Raw genomic sequence first — 23,776 nt, 5'->3', positions numbered from 1 at the left:
TGACTGATTTAAGGCTCAAGCTACTAAAAGTTAGGAAGAAGTATGCAGAAACTTTTATAACAAATCTAACATGACCCAGAAAGAAAAGTGTATTGTAGTGTGCAGGTGACCATGTCCCTCCTAGAGGTTTTAAGAGCTCTTTGCCTGCTGCATGTATGAAAGAAGTTGATGTCTCAGCTTCTAAAGTACTCCTTGTTCTTTTCTGTCATATGTGAGCCTATTGTCTTCTCTCTGTTCCAGTTTTTCCTTCAATAAATGACAAGGAGAGGTCCTTCTTCCCAAATAGAGATGACTGGTGGCAGCTGCAGCTTGTTCTAAGAAGTAGCTTCTCTTCAGGAACCTTGTCATCCTCCAGAGAGGGTGGTGGCGGTGGTAGCTTCTGTTGATAATATGCCTTACTGCATTGCTATGAAGAGGGTGGGACGAAAGCTATGAAAATTAGTCTTGAGTTAGATTTATGTGTGTTCTGAGTGTTGATCTATCTCTGTTCTGCAAGCCTTCCTAGTTGAGTCATGCTTCTGATGTGGGCATTATTGTTGGGGCAGATGGTGATTCTCCCATACCCTTGCATAATTAGTGGGATGTACGCATGATTAACAGTATGTAGACATGCTACAGGCTGTTGGTATGAGATCCTTGAGCAAAATGCCAATGATGTCCATTGTTCGAGAGCTAAGAGGTGGAGGCTATTACTCCTTATGCCCTCATGATATGTGCAGGTTGATTTGTATCCATAAACCCAGTGTGCTGTAAGATGGATGACTCTTATGCCAATCTACGTCTTATGGATTATTTTTAAAAACTGGAGCAGAATGTTTGGATTCTGTGGCAGAGCAGGGACTAGATTAGTATTCTGATCCTAAGCTAGTACATACTTTCCCCTCTAGTCTTACATCCTTGTGGTCATGTGGATGGGCAATAGTTTCGGTTGGTATGTCAGCTACACCCTTTCCTGGATAGGGATAGCCTAGCCACTGTCATTCATGCACTGGTAACCTCACGATTAGAGTACTGTAAAATTCTCTATGTGGGGCTACCCATGTGTGTGGTTCAGAAGCTGCAGCTTGTACAGAACACAGCACCTAGGGTGCTCATGGGGACACCTAGCTATGCCCATATAAAACCTGTGTTAAAAGAATTGCACTGGCTGCTTGTTAGCTACTGAGCCACGTACAAGGTTATGTTGTTATCCTACAAAGCCCTAAACAACTTGGGACCAAGATACTTAGCAGACCAGACCACCTTCCCTTATATACACTTATGATCATCAGAGGAAGTCTTGCTCATCATTCCAAAATGAACAGAATGTTGCCAGGAAGGACCTTGACGGTGGGCCTTGTGCAGTTCGGAAATCAGAAAATGTAACATCCTCTAAATGTGTCCTGAAAACATCTTTTCAGACAGGCTTTCCCTGGACTCTAACTAATTTTGGTTTTATATTGTATTTTTAATTTTTTAAGTTTTATATTTTAACTTGTTGTATGTCTTTAGCCCTGAGATGCCTGTTGAGAATGAGCTCAAGTCACTTTGCTGTCAACATACCAGATCCAAATTAATAGTAGCCAAACATGGACCCTGTATAACATGGTACAAAGCCTCAAGTGTTTGGCAGTAGTGTAGAATTGGCTGAATTACTTCATTCTGTAGATCTTGCATAGAATCCATTTCCTCATCAAGTTTTTGAAACATTTCCTGTGATATTCGATTCAGGGACTGTGGACTGAAGAGTCACTAAAGTTTATCATCAACATTACTAAGATAGCTTGGGGTAGTATCAAATATTAGTCCTACACAGAGTTGACCCATTGGAATGAAAGGGACTCGTTAGTTGTGATTAACTTAAAGGCTTATTCATTTCAATGGGTCTACTTAGTATAGGACTAATGTTGGATACTGACCACAGTTTCCATGAAGAAAACATTTTTACCTTGGCATGTGGCTAATCAGTTTAGAACAGCCTTAGACCATGACATATTTAATCTTGCCATATAGCTTTGGGAGTAAATTCTAAAACAACCTTCTCCAACCTGGTGCTCTCTAGATGTTTTGGACTTCACCTCCCAGCATTCCTGATGGCTAGGGCTGGTGAGAGGTGAAGTCCAAAACATCTGGAGAGCACCAGGTTGGGGAAAGCTGGACAGTGACAGACTCATGTCTTCAGTTGTGGGCCTGTCCTGGTCATGTCTAAAGCAGGGCGAAAGGGGTGCAGTTTGAAACATCAAAGGGTTTTATGGGGTATGTGTGTACTGAAACCAGCCCTCTGCCTTTCCCTCCTAGGCCCCTTTACGCAGACACTTTTTCTCCAGGTGGCTTTGAATGCTTCTGGAATCCAAGCACAGCTAGGTGGTGGTGGTAGAATGAGCAGTTTGCAGGGAGGGAGGGAGGGAGGGAGTGTTCAGCATGCACAACCTTTGGTGCTTTAAACCAAACCCACTGTTTAGACATGGTTGGAGCAGACCTGTATTGAAGGCTTGCTGCAGTCATGTATAGTTTAGATCTTAGACTTCATCCCATCAAGATCTGCATCTTACCACTACACTGAATGGGCTACTTCAGAATGTTAGGTAATGTTTTCTATACATGTGACCCATTTAGTGAATGGTTCTCTTTTGGTTTTTATTCTGGAGAATCAGGCTCAGCCTGTAGCTGTTGCATTTTAAATTTTAAGAGCCAGTTTTTAAAGCTTTGCTACATAGTTAACAGGCACTGCCAGCATCATGGCTTTATGGAATATTTGACAATATTTTACTTGTGGTCAAGTAATGGATGGGTAAGTGGCCAGTCAGTCAGTTGATTGGCACACCAGTCTTACTGCACTCTTGGCCCATGCTTGCTATGTGGGTCTGTGTTACAGCCACAGCACGCGCACACATACGCACACTCACACTCACACTGTTTGGGAGCCTGCAGTGCGCTGCAGCCCAGCTAGCCCTCACTTAACATGTTGTTTATTGTACAATAAAATCAGGTGTTTAACAACTTGCCTGTGTTTATTGCTTAACAGAGATTGCTGTTTCTTCTGCAATTGGCAGGAGCAACATAGTTGAGCTAGCTAAGAGAAGGGTTGATGGTGATGGTTGGTGTGGCTCCATGTCTGGGGCACTGAGCTGGGGGTGGGGCAAGCTGAGATGAGAGGGTGCTAAGCTGAGCTCCATGGCTGTGTCTTTTTAATGTACTGTCTGTGGTGAGCTAGGGTGGCAAAATACAAGTGTCTGTAATCCTTTTTCAAGGTTCTACTGGTTGTTTGGGTACTAATTACAAAAATTATATTTTTTCAGCTAGCTTTAAAGTACGTTTCTTTTTCAATTTCCACTTCAATGTCAGTTGTGCTTGGTAAAAACACAGATTTACTTTAAGGCAACATTACCAAGCATGTAGCACTTTGTACACATGTATATGGTGGGGTTGTGAAAAGTGGGTCTTCTCTGCCTCGAAATTCGATCTGGAGCTCCATAGAGGTAATTCTCTGCCTCGATTGCGGAGCAGCAGCCCCCCTCCCCCGCCTCGTCAAATTACCGGTTGAAGAAGTGTTCAGTGTTCGGGTAACTGGTATTAACGGAAATGCTTACAGCTCCCTCATTTTTAAAGATAAAGAAATAAAACTTGGCACTGTGATAGCTCTTAAGGGGGCTTTAGCCCTGCCAAGTTTCAATCAGTTTCGTTCATGCTTTCATTTTTTTTAGGAATTTTAAAATGGAAATTAATAAAAATGCTTACATCTGCATAATTTTTATAGTTAAAGAGATGAAACATGGCAATGTGATAGCTCTTATGATGGCTTTAGCCATGCCAAGTTTGAATCAGATCCATTCATGCCTTGATTTTTTAGGTTTTTGGTTTTTTTAATCCCCCATTCCAGCATTCTCCAACCTGGTGCCCTCCAGATCTATTGGATGGAACCCCCCCTTGCACCCAGCCATTAAAATAAAGAGCCTGCCTGTGCCTGATGCGGGTGTAGAAACTTGCTCACTCATCAAGACAGCCAGCCAGCCCAGAGCACTTTCTCACTGTGGAAATGTGGATGATTGACTTCTATGAGTCCAAGCAGAAACGTGCTTCTTCTCTCCCTCTCCACCCCCGCAGCCAGAATCAGCAACCAGTTAGTGTTTCCCACTCCCCCAAACATTGTGATTGGAGGAGAACACAGTCAGGGACAGTGCTGTGGCTATTCCTAATTGGTTAGCCACAGAAATAAATATCAAAGCTACCCCTCACCCCACTCAGTGTCTTCCAAATATGGAGATATTCAGTTGAGACACACACACAGAGCAAGATAATTCTGGAGACTTTAGAAGCTCCAATTGGACACATCTCCACTCTGATATTAATCGATAGGTTTGGAAGCAGCCAGTCTCTGCTCTGGAAGATCGAATGTTCTGCAGATGTTCACTGTTACCAGATAATTCCAAGGTGGAGCGCACTCCCCTAATATATGTGTCTTTGTAGGGGGCAGCAGCAGGGCCCCCAACATCACACCTGCACCAGGGCCCATAAACCAATGCAGTGGCCCTGTAAAGCTGACAATGGGGGAGCGGGGAGGCTCACCAGAGGCAGTCCTCACTCAGGCTACTATTTATCCTAGGATCAGCCCTGAGGGATGGGAGGGCGTTAGAGAAGGTTTCCATTTAAATACATTTGTATGTGTGATAGGTTTAAGAGCAATGATGATAAGCAGGGATCAGAAGTGGAAGATGGCCACTGGAAGTAGAGATCCTGGGTTGTAGACCCAGTGCAGTGTGTGCCTGATCTTTATATTGTCTCTATGCTCACTAAACCTTGAGCATGGAGATTTCTATGGTGATCAGGGCTGGGAAATAACGTCCAGTACAATATGCATGTGGTTGTATGTATGTATTCAGTAAATGAACATGATGCTCTATATTTCAGAACCTGGCTGGGGTCATGCCTCTACTCATTAAGGAGATGATAAACTTACAGATGATTAGGAAACACTGGAAGGCTTCGAGTACTGACAACAGCATTTATTAACTTGCTCCAGATGCTGATCAGAAATAGATAAGAGGTCTATCAGTTTCCAGTAGCAAGTGCAGATGTGCCAGTCTTTTATATTGTGCCTTTGGGGAAGGGGGAGGAAGCAGGGCTTTTTGCCGTCCATCCCATGGCCAAGAGATGGGAGTAGGCTAGCTGCAATACTGGAAATAAGTTTTGGGTGCTGTAGAATTTCATCAAACTGAAATTGTTCTGATGATACCAATATGGCCTTCCCTGGATGATGAAATATGGCACTGTGGATAGTCCAGTATTTGCTACATCTGCAGAGCTGGGAGCCAGGCTGCAGGCTGCCATCTTTCACATCAGTTCACCACCCACCCTGCCTTGTCCTTTGCCTACTCTCTCACCCATGAAGCTGTCCATAAGCTTTCTGTGTGAGTGTGTGTGTGAGAGAGAGAAAGAGTGTCTATACACATATACAGAGAAAGAGGTGTTTGGCCTACACTGGCTCTGCTGCTGCTTCCAAATTGCTATCCTATATGACTTCCTAATTTTTTAAATTTTAATTCAAGGAGGCATATATGGTCCCCACCCCCCTTTCCCTCCATTTTATCCTTGCAAAAACCCCTCGGGGTAGGTTAGGCTGAAAGACCACAGCTAGCTCAAAGTCACCCAATGAATGTTATGGCTGAGTGGGGATTTGAACCTGGGTTTCTCCACCCTTCATCACTGCTACATCACAGTAGCTTTCTTCCTAGGTGTGTTCAGTGGCATGTGGGCCTGACCTCCATCTATTTTTTTTCCTGGCAAGTTTCATGACCTGTTTCTTCACATGTTATCATCAAATATGTGGCACCATCACCTATAGCATTCAGCTGCTGAATCAGAATGCCTGAGAAAATAAAGGTAGATATGAAAACACCTCAAAATGAATGTGTGCGTGAGAAAGAAGATGAAAACAAAGCTGCTCAGTTGGGGAAGGAAGGAGTGGGCAGCTCTCTGTTCAAGGACCTTTGGCCCAGTTTGATGTGTGCACGGGCTTTCTTTCAACTTGTAAAGTCTTTGTGTTTCCAATACCTTTTCCTTAAGGTAGTGTGTGAAAGCCTCTGCTGCTTTGTAGATATGGCACAAATGAACAAGCACTCACTTGTCCGTATGTCTGGGCAAACATATCACACATCTGGGTTCTTGCCAAGAAACTTCCAAGTTGACGTTTCTTACCACTTGGCACTTGTCCATAATAGCATGGGTGCCAGGCAGTGGTTACCAGTGGGTATGAATCAGAGCTGGCTTACCTGCACCTATTCCAGCTTTCTCCAACCTGGTGTTCTCCAGATGTTTTGGACTACAACTCCTAGAATTCCTGACCATGCTGACTGGGGCTGATGGGAGTTGAAGTCCAAAAACTTTGGAGGGCACCAAGTTGTAAAAAGCTGCCCTGTTCATTCTTCTTGTGTGTAAGGTCTACAGGTGAGGAGGGGAAACAGGGATAAGTGTGCTAGTGGCCCCCTCCCTCTCATTCTTGTCACCTTATACACATGCAGGATGTCTCTGCAGCAGAGAGCCTCCTCTATGTTGGAGGCTCTCAAACCTGATTTTTCAGGTGATGTGGGACAGAGCTAGTGCGCTCTTGTCCTTGCTCGCTCCCCCTCTTTGCATGTAGAGCAGCTGGACAGCCATCTGTCAGGGATGCTTTAAGGTGGATTCCTGCATTGAGCAGGGGGTTGGGCTCGATGGCCTTATAGGCCCCTTCCAACTCTACTATTCCATGATTCTCAAGGAGAATGCCCTGAATAGGATTCAAAGTGGCAGCTGAATGAATGAGTGATATCCAGCAGCTTTAAGATGTACATGGTGGAACTTTGGGGTCTTTCTGCCTTTGCTAGTTATGTCTTGGGCTTGATCCACAGTTCACTCTAGCTCAGTTGGGACTAAATGCCATTTCTCTCCTCCTCTGCCAGAACAGTCTCCTTCAGTGATTATTCCATTTGATCATCTTAACAATGATCTAAAAACTAGTTCCATCCTGAACTTGCTTGTTTTCTTATTTCTTCCCCACCCCCTTTTTCTTTTTGTATTATGTCTATTAGATTGTAAGCCCGTGGGCATGAGCTGTGTGTATGCGTGTGTTTATTTTTTGTACAGGGCTCAGAATTTTTTTAAGGCAATATATAAATAATATTCCATCTATGCAAGTGTGCATTTTTTTTACCTCCATGATGGTCCCTTCTAGTGGAGACCATCATGGTCTCCACTAGAAGCTGAGCCATGTATATATTGTGTCATTTTGCTATTGTTGCCAAGGAAGGCAGGGATTCCACAGGGAAATAAATGTATTGCTTTTCCACCTTCCTGCTGGAGGCACCCAAAGTGGTTCATGTACCAAAACAATAAAAACAAACAATAATTCAATCATAAAATAACATCAATACAAAAATCGCAGATCAATAAAAATGCAAATGCCCCCAACAATAAGACTAAAAAGGGGGCAGTAGTGGATCTAACCAGAGAACCTTTGTAGCAGATAAACTCAAGACTTGCTGGGAAAGAAATACCCTGAAGCAACAATGGAGCACTGGTAAAGTAGAAGACGAAATAATATCCTGGGGCAAGGAGTTCCACACATACTGGGTGGTACAGTGGACAGATTCTCTGGTATGTCCCCAGCAGCTGTTCCTTAAGGCAAAGGGACTTTGCATGATGACCTCAGCGGGTTGGCATACTTATAAGGGTTGAGGCAATCCTTTAGGAATTGTGGTACTAACCTGTTAAGGGGTTTAAAGGTGACAACCAGCACCTCATATTGCATCTGAAAGCAACAAGGGAGTAATACGTTCCGAAGACCTGCCACAGGTCAAAATCCTTTCAGTAGCAAACTGCACCAGCGGAATTTTTGGAATTGTATTCAACAGCAATATCATGTAGAGTGCATTACAGTAATCTAATCAAAACATAACGAATGCATGCTTGACCGTGGCTGGGTCTGACTTTTTCAGGAATAGGCATAGTTGGTGGACAAACTGAAGCTAAGCAAAAGTGCTCCTGGCCACAACCCCCACCTGGGCATCCAGGAGCAAAGTTAGCATGTAGTTGCACTCTCAAATTGCAAACTTGATCTTTCAGGAGAGTTCAGCCTTGTGCAGAGCAGGCTGACATCCTATCCTTGGGTCAGTAGGCATCCTAACCAAGAACACTTCTCCGAATTGTGTTCCAACTTTATCATTGATCCTTTGCCAACCATTCGGAATAGGGTTGTTTTCCTTCTGTCCATGGTCTTTGCTTCTTCTGTACTTGTGGTATGTTTCATGGGACAAAAGCAAATACCAGTAATGTTGCAGGAGCAGACTTCTATCTTGTGGTATCCTTTCTCTGAAGAGCCCTGGAGTCATTTAGGTAGCCAATGGTCAATGCCGCATCAATGCCTAAGACGCCCTGACGGAACTGCTGAGGCAGCCTAATAGCACCATGTCCCATCCTTGCCAAGGCCTGGAAAAACATCACAGCTGCATTAATTCCAGTGACTTGTTCTGAGGTCATTTAGAGGCAGGAGCTTTGCAATCTGGGCAGGGTGGGAAGCATCTGCTTGCTCTGTTTGGGTCATTTGCCAGCTGTGTGCTTAATAGAATGTGCATCCCTTCCGCTAATGGTGATGAAATTGATGCTGTCGATGAGATGGGGCAGGAAAATACAAAGCTGAGGAACAGATCCCTGGGGCGGGGTGTGTGTCTTTTTATCACAGTGATGGGTAAACCACTGTTTGTCAGTGCCCTTGTGCTCAGCTCTGTCTTCTGGGGAGCGTGGGTTCTGAGAACAATTCCCGCATTTAAGCAGGCACAGACTGGGCACTCAGGTGAATTGTGCTCATATTTCCAGCACCACTGCCCCTTCTCCAGCTGCCATACACTTGTACGCCTCTGTCAGGAGGTGAATTGCAAATTATACTCTTCTGGTGGAGAGGTGACTCTGCAGAAAGCATACAGGAGAGGCGGTGTGTTGTGGTGTTTAGATTTCTGCACGTGAACTGGGGAACCCCAGGCTCAAATCCCCACTTAGCCACAAAGCTCTCTGGGTGACCTTGGGCCATTCACCATCTCCCAGCTTAATCTACACCACAGGGTTGTTGTGGGGCTTGAGGGTGGGGGACATAGGTAGGCCACTCAGCTCCTTGGAGGAAAGGCAAGATAAAACCCGATCCATGGATAGATACAGGAAAAAGCGGTAGGGAGAAATGATGGGTAGGGAGGGGAATGAAAAGAGGAATTTTTTAGAGCTATTGGAGATAGACATACAGGGAAAGCATTTCATGTGCATGGTGGGGGGAGATGGAAATAAGGTGAGAGGCTTGGTCTGTCACTGAGGACATGTAGCTTCTTACCCCACCATCTGCTGCTGTGCTGCAGACTACTGGTGCTGTAGCGCCCATTAGGGTGACTGATCAAGCAGAGGTGGTTGTTGTGAATTGAAATGGCTTGTCGCCTCTTTTTGCCTCAAAGCTCTGGCTCAAGGGCTATTTCTTTACTTCCTGCAGATCCCCAAGACCTGGCGTGCAGTTGTGTTTTGAGCCTGAGATCCAGCCTCACCTTTTGCCTTGCCGACATCCCCAATGCGACCATGGGAACTGGCAGTGAATAGGTGGCCTCCTTCTGACCCCTTTGACCAGCGACGATTCCCAGGGGGAAGCTGTGGCAGTCCAGCACACCTCAGGAGAAGGTACAGCACTTCCTCCCTTAACTACGTTGATCACCCGTGCAGAGGTTTCTCGGGGCAAGCGTTGGGGAATCCGGAGGCTTCCTATGCCTCCTTCAAAGTAAATGTTATATGTGCACTTCTACAAAGATTACTGCTTTCAGTTCTGGGTTCTGCTACATGACTGCTGCTCGTGAAGGTGGCATCTGTAGTAGTTTCCAAAGAGATCCACATGTAGTTAAGAACAACAACGCTGCATTCCATATTAAATCAGGCTTTCAGTTTCTGGCTGAAATGCTTTACACACCAGTACCCATCTTCCTCTCCTATAAAACTTCACCAGAATCCCTTTGTATTGGCCATCAAGAGCTATGGCATTGACACACACACAACTTACAAACCATATGTCATCACTGATGGAGAGAGCGGAGAATAAGGCTGGCATTTCTTGGATTGTGTAATTGCAAGGCATTTGTACATATATCTGAACAAAATTAACCAGGTACTGCCTTAAGAGACTTAAACTCATCTAGAATCCATGTTGCCTTCTTTGCTGCCTTTAATATCAAAAGTACAGGCTTGAAGATGCAGAAGGAAAGGTAGCAGGGTATAATTACAAGAGGCCAGATGCTTTCTCATGTAGCTGGGCCATCATTTGAAAAGCATCCATAGAAAGCCTGTGTTTAATGTCCCTAGGATTTCTTCACTTGCCTTAACGCATTAATGGGAAACGTGTTTCTTCCAGTTGTAGTTGGTCTGCAACTTCCAGCAATTCTCACTGTTGTCTATGCTTACTAAGGTTTATGGGAGTTGTTGTCTAACAATAGCTGGGGAGCCATGCATTTCCCTGCCCCTGCCATATAGGGTAGTGAGCAGCCTCTGCTCCAGACACCTGGAATGTACCATGTCTGGAAGGATATCAAAGGCTTGGCATCTTAGTTGTTGGGTGATGTTGGCAGAACTCTCTGTCTATCCTCTCCAGATAAAGGGTAGAGAAGAGATTGATCAAACCAGAATCTTGGCAATGGTGATGTTGCGGCTGAACTCGTGTCCTAGTTTTGCTACATCAGCAGTTGGTTCCTCCAGTCCCCCAGCCCATGTTGAAACTCTGGCCTAGCCCTGCTGTAAAAATGGGTGTATTTGTAGCTGAGAGCTCAGCACAGATAACTGGCTGGCCCCTGGGGTCACCCCTCTATATTTCTCTCCCCACAACTGGCTCCACAGCCCTCCTTCCCGGCACCACTGGGGCCGACGCGAGCGACCTCTGCAAACTCTCCTAGCCCAGGATGAGAACTACTTGCACCCGGCTTTTTTCCAGCAGCAGCAGCCACAGCCACAAGTCCCCGTAGATGAGCACCCGGCGTACGTTCTGGCCACCACGCCACCACGAATGCTTCACCCGGCTGCACACCCACCCCACCAGCATCCATTCATGGTGGATCTCCATGAGCAGGTAGGGAGTTTGTGTGTATGTGTATTGGTGGGGAGTGATGATGGTATAGCAGATGTCTTCAGACTGTAATGAATTCCATGAGCTGGAATCTTGTTCTGACAGTGGATAAGTGCTGGTTGGAGTTTGCCTAGGACAGGCGTAGGCAACAGGTTGATCCTGGGTGCCAGTGCACCCCTAGACACTTTTCTTGGTGCCCACCAAGGGGCCCTATCTACCTCTCCCACCTTAAAAAAAACCAACACAAAAAAAGTCAAACTAGCTGGTGGTATCGCTGTGAAGTGTGTTTCTACTGGTGCTGAAAACTCCGGGTTCCTAGGAATTATTTCATGGGTTGGGGTTTAGACACCACCTATGCTTTGTTACTGTCTTTTTGCCACACCTCCTCCCATGACAGCCCTTTAGTAGTGCCCACGGCAGTTTTTCAAATTCTCAAATGTGCCCACAGGCTCCAAAACATTGTTTTCTTCTGGCCTGGAGGCCTTGAGTTGGCCAAGAATAGTAAACTAAGTCAAGACAAACACCTCCTCTCCCTATGGATTCCCTCCATTAAAGAAGTAGAAGTGTGTTTGTATTGGATATACCCAATACTGGGCATTCTTAAAGATCTTTCATCTTGGAAGGTGTGTAGAAATGTACATATGAATCTTTCTTGAAGCTCATCTGTATGGTACAGTCAGCTAGCATATCCCTCTGTTGAGTTGAAAGGATGGTGGTTCAAGCCCATCCAGGGACATATCATTGCTGACGTGTGTGCTGAAGTGGATGGTCCTACTAATACATTAGCTCATACTGGTTATTTATTTGGGTGCCTGTGCTGCTTGCAGGTCATGAGAGGGCCTATCGCTCAGTGGCAGAGCGCACACACTTGCACTCATAGGAACCCAACTTCAGTCATTAGGATTCCCAGATAAATCATGTGTAACAAGGTGGGGTGGAAACATGTCTCATTCCAGACATTAGAGGACTGTTGTTTTTTGTAGTAGAGGCAGTACTGGGCTAGATAGACCAATAGCATGACGCCTCCTCCCATATGTACCTGCCCGGACCTTAAGATCACCTTCTCCGTGAGCCCCTGCCAAAGGAAGTGAGGCAGGTGGCTACTAGGAGGAGGGCTTTCTCCGCTGTGGCACCCCGGTTGTAGAATGAGCTCCACAGAGAGGTCCGCCTGGCGCCTACACTGTACTCCTTTCGTCGCCAGCTGAAGACCTTTTTATTCACTCAGTATTTTAACACTTAATTTTAACTTAAATTTAAATTTTACTGTTTTAACTCTGTATTTTAATCTTATATCAATTTTGCTGTGTGGTTTTATCCTGGTTGTGCTTTTTATACTGTATTTTGTATTTGTGCTTTTACCTGTTGGTTGTTTTATTATGGTTTTAATTTTTGTGAACCGCCCAGAGAGCTTCAGCTATTGGGCGGTATAGAAATGTAATAAATAAATAAATAAAATAAATAAAATAAAATGATATAGTCTTTGCTTGTTAGGATTGGGTCAAGTCCTCTGAATTTTCGGGATGGAATTCTAAGGAGTCCTTTACTGCTTTCTCCCTTCTCCTTTGTCCAGTGTGGAACCACATACCCTTGAGTTGATGTAGTTCCAAGGCAATTCTGCACCAAGTGGGCAACATTTTGTTCACATCCCTTTTGGCTCCACCCACATCATCCATATACAAAAGCCTCTGATCAGAACATGAAAATGTGGCTCCCTCCCCACTGCTTTTATAGTGCAATCTGAGGGGAATGATAATAGTTCGAATCAACATGAGGAAATAATTGGTGAGGACCCTGTTGCACCAGTATGGAAAGGATTATATCAGCCCTCCCCAAGCTGGTGCCCTCCAGATGTGTTAGGCTACAACTCCCAGAGTCCCCCAGTGAGCATAACTGGCTGGAGGATGCTGGGAGTTGCAGTCCAAGAAATCTGGAGGGCACCAGTTTGGGGACAGCCGAATTACACTATTGTTCCACTTTCCTGGACTATAACTTATGCAGTTCACACATACACAGTGTCTTAGCCTGAAGTATTCCTTTCAGTACCAGGATAAAACTTTTTTTCCCATTTTGCCCAAGCATTTGGGCAGAGCAATCTACAAGGCAGGGGTGGAGGGGAGATTAAAAGATGGAAGAATTGCATTATCCAAAGCCCCGTTTGATGCACAATGGGAGGGAGGGAGGAGCAATATTTCCCTGCCCTCCTTAACTTTAGGTGTGTGTTTTCCCTTTTATGTACTTTTTACAATTTCCCTCCCACTGCATCCAGTGGGAGGGAAATTGTTTCCAATGCCAGAAACATGTCAGGGGAATGCCCTCTTAGGGACCATAGCATCGTATCTTAAATTATTGAATTTGCATCTGGTTAAATAGTTGGATCCCTTTTAATTTCATGTTCTTTTAATATTGTATTGATATTACATTTTTAAGTTCATCAGCCTTCAATCCCATTTTTGGATGATAGTGTAGTTTTATAAATTCTTAAAAATAATAAATATTGGAGGTATTGCAGGGTCCAGAATATTTTGGACAAGGGCTGAGGAAACTGAGAGGAAAGGAAATGATGGTGGTGGGTCTAGGAAGTGGGAAATGGTTTGGGGAGCAAGCCCACCTGACCACTAGAATCCCTGCGTATTGAGGACTTTGAACGGGTACACAGAGAGGCGAGGGGTCGCGCCCTCTGCTGCCACTCCAGTATGTCCTAACCTGTGAAAGAGCCTATGCGTGTATAGGAGATTGGGGACTCTTGACCAGGCAGGTTCCTAACTCCCTTGTACAGAGAGTGTGTGTGTGTGCGGGCGCACTTTCTCACAAATTATACTAAAAGCCACAAGGGGGTGGGGCCAAGCTCAGCCGGCGATGTCACAGTCTGCTTAATGTGTGATCAGGTCCTCCTGGTTTGTAGGTCTGATGGGAAAACCTTCCATAAGCATTGCATTCTTTATTCCCACAGCTGTCAGACCTAGCAGCATTTCTTTAAAACTAAAACATAGCTTCTCAGAAAACCAAACCTGCAAATTTCATGGTATATATGAAGAACTCTTGTCATATCCCATCTCATTAGATCATATACTTGTGCAGGCCTGCTAGCTGTGGGAGCCCTGTTCCCATGGCAACATCCACACAGCAGCTGCTGGAATTCTGGAGGACAGTTCAGGTCCAGAACGCTGGGCATTTGGTTCCCGATAGATTCGAGCCTCTGTCCTGCTAAACTTGCTTGCCTTTCTGTGGCAGGCAGGAACCTCTGGGTAAGATGGTTCCCTTACTCGTTCCTTCCTCCCAGACAGCTTGAGGCAGAGCCTCTAAGGATCAAACTACATATTACCTTAACTTGTACCGTAACCCTTTTGCTTTCTTATTAATAAGTAAATGTGCAGCCCTGATTTGGATCGGGACTAGTGTGCACCTTCCCCTCTGTAGATGTTTGCTTCCAGAATTCCCACCTGCCCACCCCAGCCATGGGAGTTAAAAAGATAAAAGCCTCCATTGATGCCAGTGAAGTATTTTCTTCTTTTCTTTAATCCCCTATTTCTGTGTTAGTTTGTAGTATTGTAGGGGGTGGGTGTGAATTTTGGGAAGCAAATGTGGGGGGAAGGTTTCATCAACCCCTTCCGGTGTGCTGATCCCAGTCTGATTTGGTATAGTACACACTTACTTCTGTGTAAGAAAGCAAAAGCAGGGGTGGCTACACACTGCATAATTCAGGTAACCTGTAGTTTGTCTCTTAACACTTTGGGAGACAGGATACCTTAATTTCATATAGATTAATACAGATATACATTCATACTTAAATGCATACATGCACGCTCATACACATGCTGTAATGCTTCTGGCCTTTATACTAGAAATGACTCTTACCAATATGTCCCTCTGCTGTTGTGCATCATTCCCCAGAGAGTTGGCAACCCATGGCTGCTGTGCTCCAGATTATGACTTGCATTAGTTTTGCTTGGCTGAGTTCCAAGTAGCCTCGAGAAAGAGGTAAAGCTGTGTGTTCCGGTGGCAGTCTGTATCCAAGCCAGTAGAGTGCCTGATGAGGGTGCCCCCTCCAGCAGTGCATGGCAAAAGGTTAGCACCTCTTAAAACCAGGGATTTAATGCCCTAATGTGGAAGCCTCTTAGGCTAATCAAACAGTGTGTGCCATGTCTTCCAGTACAAGAAGGGAGGAGTCTCCAGGTGCACAGATGCTGAAGGAGGCCAGTGTACTCCAGGTGTTTGTGAGGAGCAATGTGCTTCATATTTATTTATTTATTTATTTATTACATTTCTATGCCGCCCAATAGCCAGAGCTCTCTGGGCGGTTCACAATAAATCCTTCTTCAGGGGCACTATGCAATAGGAACAAATATTAAAACTATATTATAAGTGATTTATATGAAACATAATAAAAACAAGACTCAATCACTTTCACTGAAAGCAATAAAAAACAAGCTATGCCTTAATTTCCAGGTTAATTGGGAGCTGCTCACATAGTCTTTTGGGGGGCAGAGGCTAAAACGTTCCATGACAACAGTTTTCTGGGCAAGCCACATATCCCAAGAGGGGGGCCTAGAAACAGGAAGAAGAAACCACGAGAGTTGAGTCAAAAATATAATGTGCACATTTCAAAGCACAAGATAACTGATGAATGTATGGGTGAGGGTTCAAAATCTAAAGGTTTCTTAAAAGCAAGTCCCAAGAATTCCAGCTGCAGGATGGGTTGTTGGTTACTTGATTCACCTCACTGATAGCCAGTTAGGGTGCAGAGCTCCAGCCATTCATATGCCATACAAAGGCCTGCAGCTTCTCAGTAGGATCCAAGGTGAACAGCTCAGAGGTGCGGAAATTCATTCTGTGATTTAACCATTATTATTTTTAATCTAAGAGTCAGCTGGAGTGTTAGTTCCTAGAGGAACTGGATATCAGAGCTCAACCTCCATCTCCAAAACCTAGGCATGATAATCTGGGCAGTGTGTTCCTCCAGAAAGCTTTCCATTATGGCGCTTCAAAAGCAATCTTTTATAGATTTTGAACATCCCTCTTTGCACTGAATTTCATCAGTTGCTATTTGTGGTTATCTGAAACATGCCCCACTGTATATTTGTATGACTTTAAAAACTATGCCTGTACATTAAGACCTTGATTTGTTGTCCCTAGTGGTTTACATCTTCTCTTGAAGGAGTTGCTTGGTTCTGTTGGTTTGGGATCGCCTCCTTTTGCGTGTTTTTGCATGCCAGGGAGAGGGATCTGGCAGCGCTGCTGGGTAGTTGTGTTCTCTGTAAAGCCACTGGCTGATGGAGTCCTCTGCAGACCTGAGACCAGTGCTTCCCTTTGTAATGTTGCTTAACTTCAAATCTGTGCTGGCATATTTAGCTGTGGGCTCAGCTGGCGGAGTGGAGATGGTAAGGTAGTTTGGATGTGCTGATGCAAGGAGATGTGACTTGATTGTCTCTTCCCTCCAGGTGCATCAGGGAGCTGTCCCTCTCTCCTACACGGTGACCACGGTAACAACGCAAGGCTTCCCCATTCACACTGGCCAGCACATTCCTGGTTGCAGCGCGCAGCAGCTCCCAGCATGCTCAGTGATGTTCAGTGGACAGCACTACCCACTCTGCTGCCTCCCACCCCCCGTGAGTCCATTGGCATGGGGAGAGCAGCACAGGGTAAAGTCTTGTTCTCCGATTTGGGGCAGTATCGCCACACTGCACTGTTTGGGCTTGACACCTGATCAGCTGGGTCTGTTTTTCTCTCCATATACTTAAGAGGCTAGGATTTATTGGTGTTCTCTGCCAGTCATAGGAGAAGACAACCTGCTGCCAGTGGGCCTCTTCCCTATTCTATAGCCAGACTGACATTGGTGGCCCTTCAGGTAGGACGCTCTGGTCCTAAGCATGTGGCACATAGCCGTCTCATGAGAGCTTTATTTTTTCTCTGTTTCTTTCTCTCCTCTTATAGCTGATCCAGGCCTGTGCCATGCAGCAGCTCCCTGTCTCCTACCAAACATTCCCACCACTCATTTCCAGCGATCATTACATCCTGCACCCTCCACCGCCTGTGCCACCACACCAGCCTCCGCATATGGCTCCCCTCAGCCAGTTTGTCCCACTCCAGCCCCAGCATCCTCGCATGGTAAGTTTCTTGGGATGGCGTGCAGCCTGCTTCCCCACGCTCAGGTCTGCTGCTGTTGAGGGGTGTCAAAGTCAGCATGGCCGTGACCCTCTAGTGTAGCATACAGTCTGCTATCTCCTTGATGTCTCGAGCATCAGTTTGCAGAGAAAGTCTCCTGCAGTTGTCCTGAGTGTAAAGAGAAGCTTGAAAATGGCTCTCGTAAAGAGACGAAACATAATTGTATCTGGGTGAGGCTTCCAGTGGTCATGAGGGAACGTATGTAATCTGTGTGATAGAAAGATATCTTTTTCATGGTCCCCTACATACGATCATTTATTGCCTAGACTTCTGTGTAGCTCAGGCTAGACACAAACTCAAGCCTGGACTGTACGCATGACCAGCAGGCCTGATATGACCTTCCCCAACAAGTGCATTGTATCTGTAGGACAGTGTAGAGTGGGAATTAAGATCTCTTTGGGGAGTCCAATGGAGCTCAAAACACCAATCAGATGAAGGGGGTAGGGCCAGGGAAAGAAGGTGTGTGAAACCCCAGAGGGCCAGATTTGGACCACAGACTTGAGTTTCAACTCTCCTGATTTAAAGCCTTTTAACACTGCTCTTCGGGCAACAACACCCCTGCCCCGAAGAGTAGCTTACATATGACCAATAAGAACAAGGCAGTCTCTGCCTGCAGGTTTACAATCAAAATGGTGGTGCCCTAAAGGAAACAGGGATGAGGCGAGGTGGAACAGGGAGAGTTTCTGCATAAAGTTGGCAACCTGCGAGAGCGAGATGCGGGTGGGGAGTGGTTCCTCCTTGCCACTGATCACCCGCGGTAGCTCTGACACGTTTTTCTCATTCATGAATTGCCTTTCTACTTTAAAAAGTGCTTGCGGTGATGCATGATTAAAACAGTACACTCCTAAAGAACATCATTATTCCATCCTCCAACATGCACAAACAATAATCCTTTGAGGTTGGTTGCTAATGTTCCCATTTTGTAAGTGGGTAACTGAGGTGGTGATAGCTTATCTGGGCTAGGGTGCTTGAGGCCACTCACTTGTCTGGCCTCGTCCAATATAGTTGAATCTGGTCTGTGGTAAAATGCCAATCTATACCGGTTTATGAGACTTCCATATGTTAGGATAGATTTTTACAGGCTATACCAGGGTTCCCCAAGCTGGTACCCTGTAACTCCCAGCATTCCTGACAATTTTGATCATTCTCGCTGATCAAAAATATCTGGCTGGTACCACGTTGGGGAAGACTGGCCTATACTGCTGTGGCCCGGCCTCCTGTACCCTTTCTGTTTTTTCTTCCTTTATGCTTTGGACCTTTCTCCTCCCACCCTCATGGCTTCCCTTTGAAGGGAAAGAAAGTAAGGGGGCCCAAATGATACAGGGATGGCAGATTTGAAGCAAGACCTCCCAGTGTGCTGTGTAGTCCTCCATTCCTACCAACTAGTAGCGGTGTTCTTTCATGCACTGTATTCAGTATGAGGGACTTGCTGCCAGAGGGAGCAAGGACAAGAATGTAGTGACAGTCAGAAAGAGCAGCCAGCATTGTGAAAGAGTGTCTATATCAGAGATAGATGAGTTGAATGGTGTGTGATGTACAATGCAAAATGAGAGGGTTTTTTTTTAGGGTTTTAAATGGGCAACGCTCCTCTTAAAAGAAGAAGATAGAGCAGCTGCTTTATTCCAAGCCAGTCCGTTGGTCTATCAAACTCAGAGCTGTCTATGGTGGCTATCAGCAGCAGTCTAGAAATGGGGTCTCCAACGTGGTGCCCACAGGCAACACTGTGCCCGCGGATGCCTCTCTTGGCACCCACCTTCCGATTTTTTTTTTAATTTAAGATTTTTTTATTTTAAAAAAGAGTCTGGGAGGTTGCCATGCTGCAAAGCAAAGTGCTGCCCTCAAGCGCCATCTCTATTTGGGTTCGAAAGAGTGGTTTTTGTGTTTTGAAGCTCAGGCCCTAGCTCTGGCTTGTTCTTAAGCTTTGGGCAAGTTACTTTTCTTTTAGTCTCACTAGTACGCCCTCTGGGAAATGTTTTTTTGGGACCAGCCATGCCCACCATAGCAGCCATTTTATGAATGAGAAAGCCCCTCCCCCAATATGGCATTCATTTGTGACAGTGCCCATGACAGACTCAAAATTCCAAATGTGCCCCACTGACCCAAAAAGTATAGGGACCCTTTTCCAGTCCTATCTGGAACTGCTGAGGATTGAATTGGGACCTTTTCCATGTAAAGCATGTGCCCTGTGGTCCTTCAATGTATAGAAAACTGAATGTATCTTGCTGAAATAAAGACTGTCCCAAAGTAAAGTGTACACAATACCAGATTTAGTCTTGTTACAGAAAATCCTTCACCAAAAGGAATATCTGTAACCCCTTTTGGACTTTACTGAATCTCCTCCTTGAAATCCTTTAATCAAGGAAGAGTCCTCTAGAATTCTTGGTATCTGAGCATAGAAAGAATAGTCAAGAGGAAGATCCTGGGTAGACCCTCTTAAACAAAGATCAGGTTGGAAATTGGGGTCCGTCTTGGCCATGTGCATCTTTGCTGCTGGTGCTGGAAGCCTCTCTTACTGGAGGCTGGATGCTCTTACTGGGTGGCATTGAGTGTTGCTGTCAGGCAAGTGGAGGGAGGGAGGTGGGGGAGGCTAGAAGGTGAGAGAAAAGTCGTAAAGTGGAGGTGGAAGCCCATTGGGGACAATTGTGGGGAGAAGAACTGAAGAAACAAGAGGAGGATGCAGGGGCAGGACGTCGGGAAGACAAGGGAGAGAAGAAAATGAGAATGCACTGAAAGGCACTCTTCTGCACAGAAGCTGACTCTTACCATCCATCTAGAGAAGAGCTTTTGATGTCATTGTTAGGTAATCAGAAGGTGCTGGGTACTGGGTTCATTTGTGTGTGTTTTCTGCCTTTGTTGTTTAATGCAAGTCATACGATGAAGAAATAATGTTGCAGCACCCATTGATCAAGAAATTGGTTAGTGCTTTGCCTTGTGTCAGTAGTTGAGACAGTCTGCTTTACTCCAGCCTTCCCCAACCTGGTGCCTTCCAGATGTGTGAAACTATAACCCACCAGCCAGCATGACTAACAACCATGTTGGCTGGGGGTCATGGAAGTTGTAGTCCAGTACATCTGGCAAGGACTAGATTGATGAAGGCTGCTTTGCTCTATTCCTCTTCCCACCCGCCTCCATCATGGCCATGAATGATGGCTGGGGATCTGTACCTTATGTTGCATTTGATGCAAGATCCCTGTTGCATGTGCAGACACCAAAGTTTTGAATTTCTCTAAGAAGGGCAAGGGCTGGAGATTTGTATGTTGGCACTGTGGGTCAGTAGTGAGGTATAAGGCGAAGCCAAATAGGATGGCATTGGACCCGTGTCCTTCAACATGGGTCACCATCAAACAGCAGTAAAGCTGGGCAGGAGGATTTCCAACAGCAAGATGAGGGAGGGGTGCCAGCCATTTGCTCTGGCAGCCATTTTTCCCTTCACTGCATGTGTGTTTCCAGTCTCGGAACCAGCCTGGGAGAAGAAGAGCAGCGTCCCTCCCACCCAGTGGAAATCGCACGCACACACACACACACACTGTTGCTGTGATCTGCGAACATGGTTTTGCTGTTGTCACATGTCATTCTGCCCATAGAGAGAATGCTGGGAAGAGGAGCAGAAGGAGGAAGTGGCTTCCCATCAAGTTAACCCTGGAAGGTACCTACTAGACTATCCTGGTGATGACATGTGAGAGTTAGCGTAGCAGTGCCATCTTTTGGTTCCCTACAGTAAAAGCTGGAGCTCTGCTCTCTGCTCCAGTGGCTGGGCAGTACTGTTAACTACAGCATTTTTTTACCATTTCTGACTCCATGGGCGTATTTGGGAGGTGTTGCTAATTAGAACTGCATCTTATTTGCTTTTCTCCACAGCCACTGCAAAGGATAGAAAATGAGGTGGAGCTTCGGGGTGAGCAACACTCCATTGGAGGCTTCTCCTATTCTCCTTCCCACCACACTCCTGCACTGTCTCCCTCTGTGCCATTGCATTATCTTCCACAAACCCACGACCCACTGCACCAGGAACTGCCCTTTGGCGTGGTGAGTGTCCTATGAAAGGGCTCTGTGCTTAGCAGGGTTGAGAGTCTGGGCAGCATTTGCACACCACGTGGGGCAAAAGAGATGGCCAGCAGGTTCTATTCCAGCAGCTTCTCTGGATTGGGCACATGCAAACGCTGTTTTGTGGTCTGTCCTTTGCCCTTTGCAACTCAAATTCACCCACTAGTGTGGTCATCCTGACAAATACGGAAATTTCTTGTGCGCTGCAAGAAGTGTGTGCCTTAGTTCCAGGAGGATGCAGAAAACTTGCAGAGAGCACATTGGATATTGTCTGTTTTCTTTTAGCCGGAAGATTTGTACATGTTGTGGTTGCAAAAAATACGCTTGAAAGCGTAAGGGCAGTGCTTGCTGATTTCTTAAAAGACAGAGGGATGGCTGAATAACATTTGTGGCGATAAGAGAGTGTGGCTCCAATGCCCTGCATAACTCCTTCTTGCTCCCCATTCCAACCAGAATAGGTTATGCAATGTAGTAAAAAAAAAAAACCACAGACAAGGCTCGGCAGATGTGCTTGAATGGCATAATAGACAGTGTTGCAGAATTCTGACTTTCTCAGTGCATAGAACTTTTATTTGCCCAGATGCAGATTCTCCCCGCCCCCCCAAACTTGGCATGGAGTGTGCGTGTTTGTGTTTGTGTTTTGTGCCTAGGCATTAGGCAACACTGACCCAGCTCTTGGTATTCCCAACAGCCATATCCACACATGATGCCCCGGCGACTGAATACCCAGCGATACAGATTGCAGCAGCCACTGCCACCCCCTCCCCCACCACCCCCACCGTACTACCCGAGCTTCCTACCATACTTCCTGTGAGTATCTGTTTGGCTCTACATTCACCCAAGGGGGAGAGAATTGCTCCCTGGAATTCTCCCTATATTGGAGTAGAGGACAAATGTCTTGAATTGAAGGCTCTGCCTTTCGAGGTAGTCCCTCTGCAGTAATACAGGCCACCTTTTCTCCCCTAGCAATATACTGGGTCAAAATATAAGATTTGGTTCTGGCCTGCATGTGTGCTGACGTGTGATTTCTGCTTCTGTTCACCACGAGCAACTTTTTTTTTTTTAACTGCAGTTCAATGCTTCCTGTGTCACCAACAGCAGTGGGACCCACAATAAGTTTGGACTTGGATGTGGATGATGTAGAGATGGAAAACTATGAGGTAGGTTGTTATATCATCAAAATGGGGAAATGCTCTAGAGCAGGAGTGAGCAGAAGTTAGATCTTAATCTACTGGTACATCTCTGGATGTTTTGCAGTAAATTGGTAAAGATTTCTGACTCCTAGTTGTTGTAACTATAAAATAAGCCACAAAATGACTCTCTTTCCATCCCACTCTAAATTATACTGCTGAAATGAAGAAAACTTGGGGTAACCCAAATTTAATTTTGTGCGTGGAAGGACTGTGAGTGCCATTCAGTTCTGGGATTCAGAATAAATTTCTGGGCGCAGAATTCTTTACTTCTACGTGTATATATTTTTCACCAGGCTCCAGTTGGTGGATCTTGAGCACTAATAGAAAACCAAGTAGATCCTGCAAATCTGAAGTCTGCCTGCCCCTGTTCTAGAGCAGCAACTGGTTCTGCAGGTTGGCTGCCTCAGAAAGAGCTTAGGACTGCTGTGTTTAAGGAAACGGGTGGTGACAGCAAGAGGGGGCAAAGGTACAACAGAAGATGCTGCTGCTCTCTGGGGCCAAAAAGCTGATTCTACTGTGTATCTCTCTTTCCAATTTTCATTAGGCATTACTGAATCTGGCTGAGAGGCTAGGAGAGGCCAAGCCACGGGGACTCACCAAAGCAGACATTGAGCACCTTCCATCCTACCGCTTCAACCCAGAGAGCCATCAGTCAGAGCAAACCTTGTAAGTCGTGGGGCAGAGGTTAGAGAAGTTCTCTGATGGCTTCTTGACTGTATGAAATAAACAGTGCCCAGGTAAGAAGGGAAGGCAGTGTAGTTGGGGGGGGGCAGTCATGAAACCGCCCTCCCCTTTTATCCAGAGCATTGTTTCAATTTTAGTAAAGCAACTTATTGCCATTTTTTATATAGAAGAAGAAGAGGAGGAGGAGCTAAATAGATATTTAAATGGATAACCATGCTAGGTGTTGGGGTGAAAGTAGGGGAAATTATACCCCACCACCGAAAAGCAGCAAAATGCCTGCCCAAAGCATGGGAGGAGAGGAATGCATCTGCATTGGTACATGTGTCCGCAAAAGACACATGAGGAGAACCAAGCTCTCCCCCCAACAAAACAACCCACTTACATCTGGAAGGTGGTACATCTGGCTTTGCCCTTAGACTTAGATGAGTTCTGTGAAGAGTGGGTTCCGCCTGCAGTTGAGCTGTGAAATAGCTTTCCTAGAGAAGATCAACAGTCTCCCCTGGAACTATAGGTGCTTCCAGCATCCAGATGGACAATTCTTAGTACTCCCAATTAAAAAAACATTGTACAATTCTTCTGTCTTTCCCTCTTTAATGATTTTTTT

The 23,776-nt window shown here is 45.6% G+C and overlaps 1 protein-coding gene across 6 annotated transcripts in view; it reads left to right on the top strand.

Annotated features, from left to right (window-relative positions):
* Positions 1 to 23,776, top strand: part of RNF44 (ring finger protein 44) — a 73,750-nt gene that overhangs the window by 40,012 nt on the left and 9,962 nt on the right. For 3 of the 6 annotated variants that reach the window (XM_063120946.1, XM_063120945.1, XM_063120948.1), the window contains exons 2-9: positions 9,482 to 9,663; positions 10,864 to 11,092; positions 16,528 to 16,728; positions 17,021 to 17,194; positions 21,110 to 21,277; positions 21,987 to 22,105; positions 22,368 to 22,455; positions 23,033 to 23,154. In XM_063120946.1, coding sequence (XP_062977016.1) covers positions 9,557 to 9,663; positions 10,864 to 11,092; positions 16,528 to 16,728; positions 17,021 to 17,194; positions 21,110 to 21,277; positions 21,987 to 22,105; positions 22,368 to 22,455; positions 23,033 to 23,154 — 1,208 coding nt within the window. In that variant the 5' untranslated portion in view covers positions 9,482 to 9,556. Of the gene's footprint in view, positions 1 to 9,481; positions 9,664 to 10,863; positions 11,093 to 16,527; positions 16,729 to 17,020; positions 17,195 to 21,109; positions 21,278 to 21,986; positions 22,106 to 22,367; positions 22,456 to 23,032; positions 23,155 to 23,776 lie in introns of those variants that run through there. The other 3 variants (XM_063120949.1, XM_063120951.1, XM_063120950.1) reach the window with 3 other exon arrangements.

Source organism: Elgaria multicarinata, chromosome 3 (assembly GCF_023053635.1).
Source record: "Elgaria multicarinata webbii isolate HBS135686 ecotype San Diego chromosome 3, rElgMul1.1.pri, whole genome shotgun sequence".
Classification (NCBI taxonomy): domain Eukaryota; kingdom Metazoa; phylum Chordata; class Lepidosauria; order Squamata; family Anguidae; genus Elgaria; species Elgaria multicarinata.
Note: the sequence above shows the minus strand (reverse complement) of the source record. Positions and strands in the feature narration are given on the sequence as shown.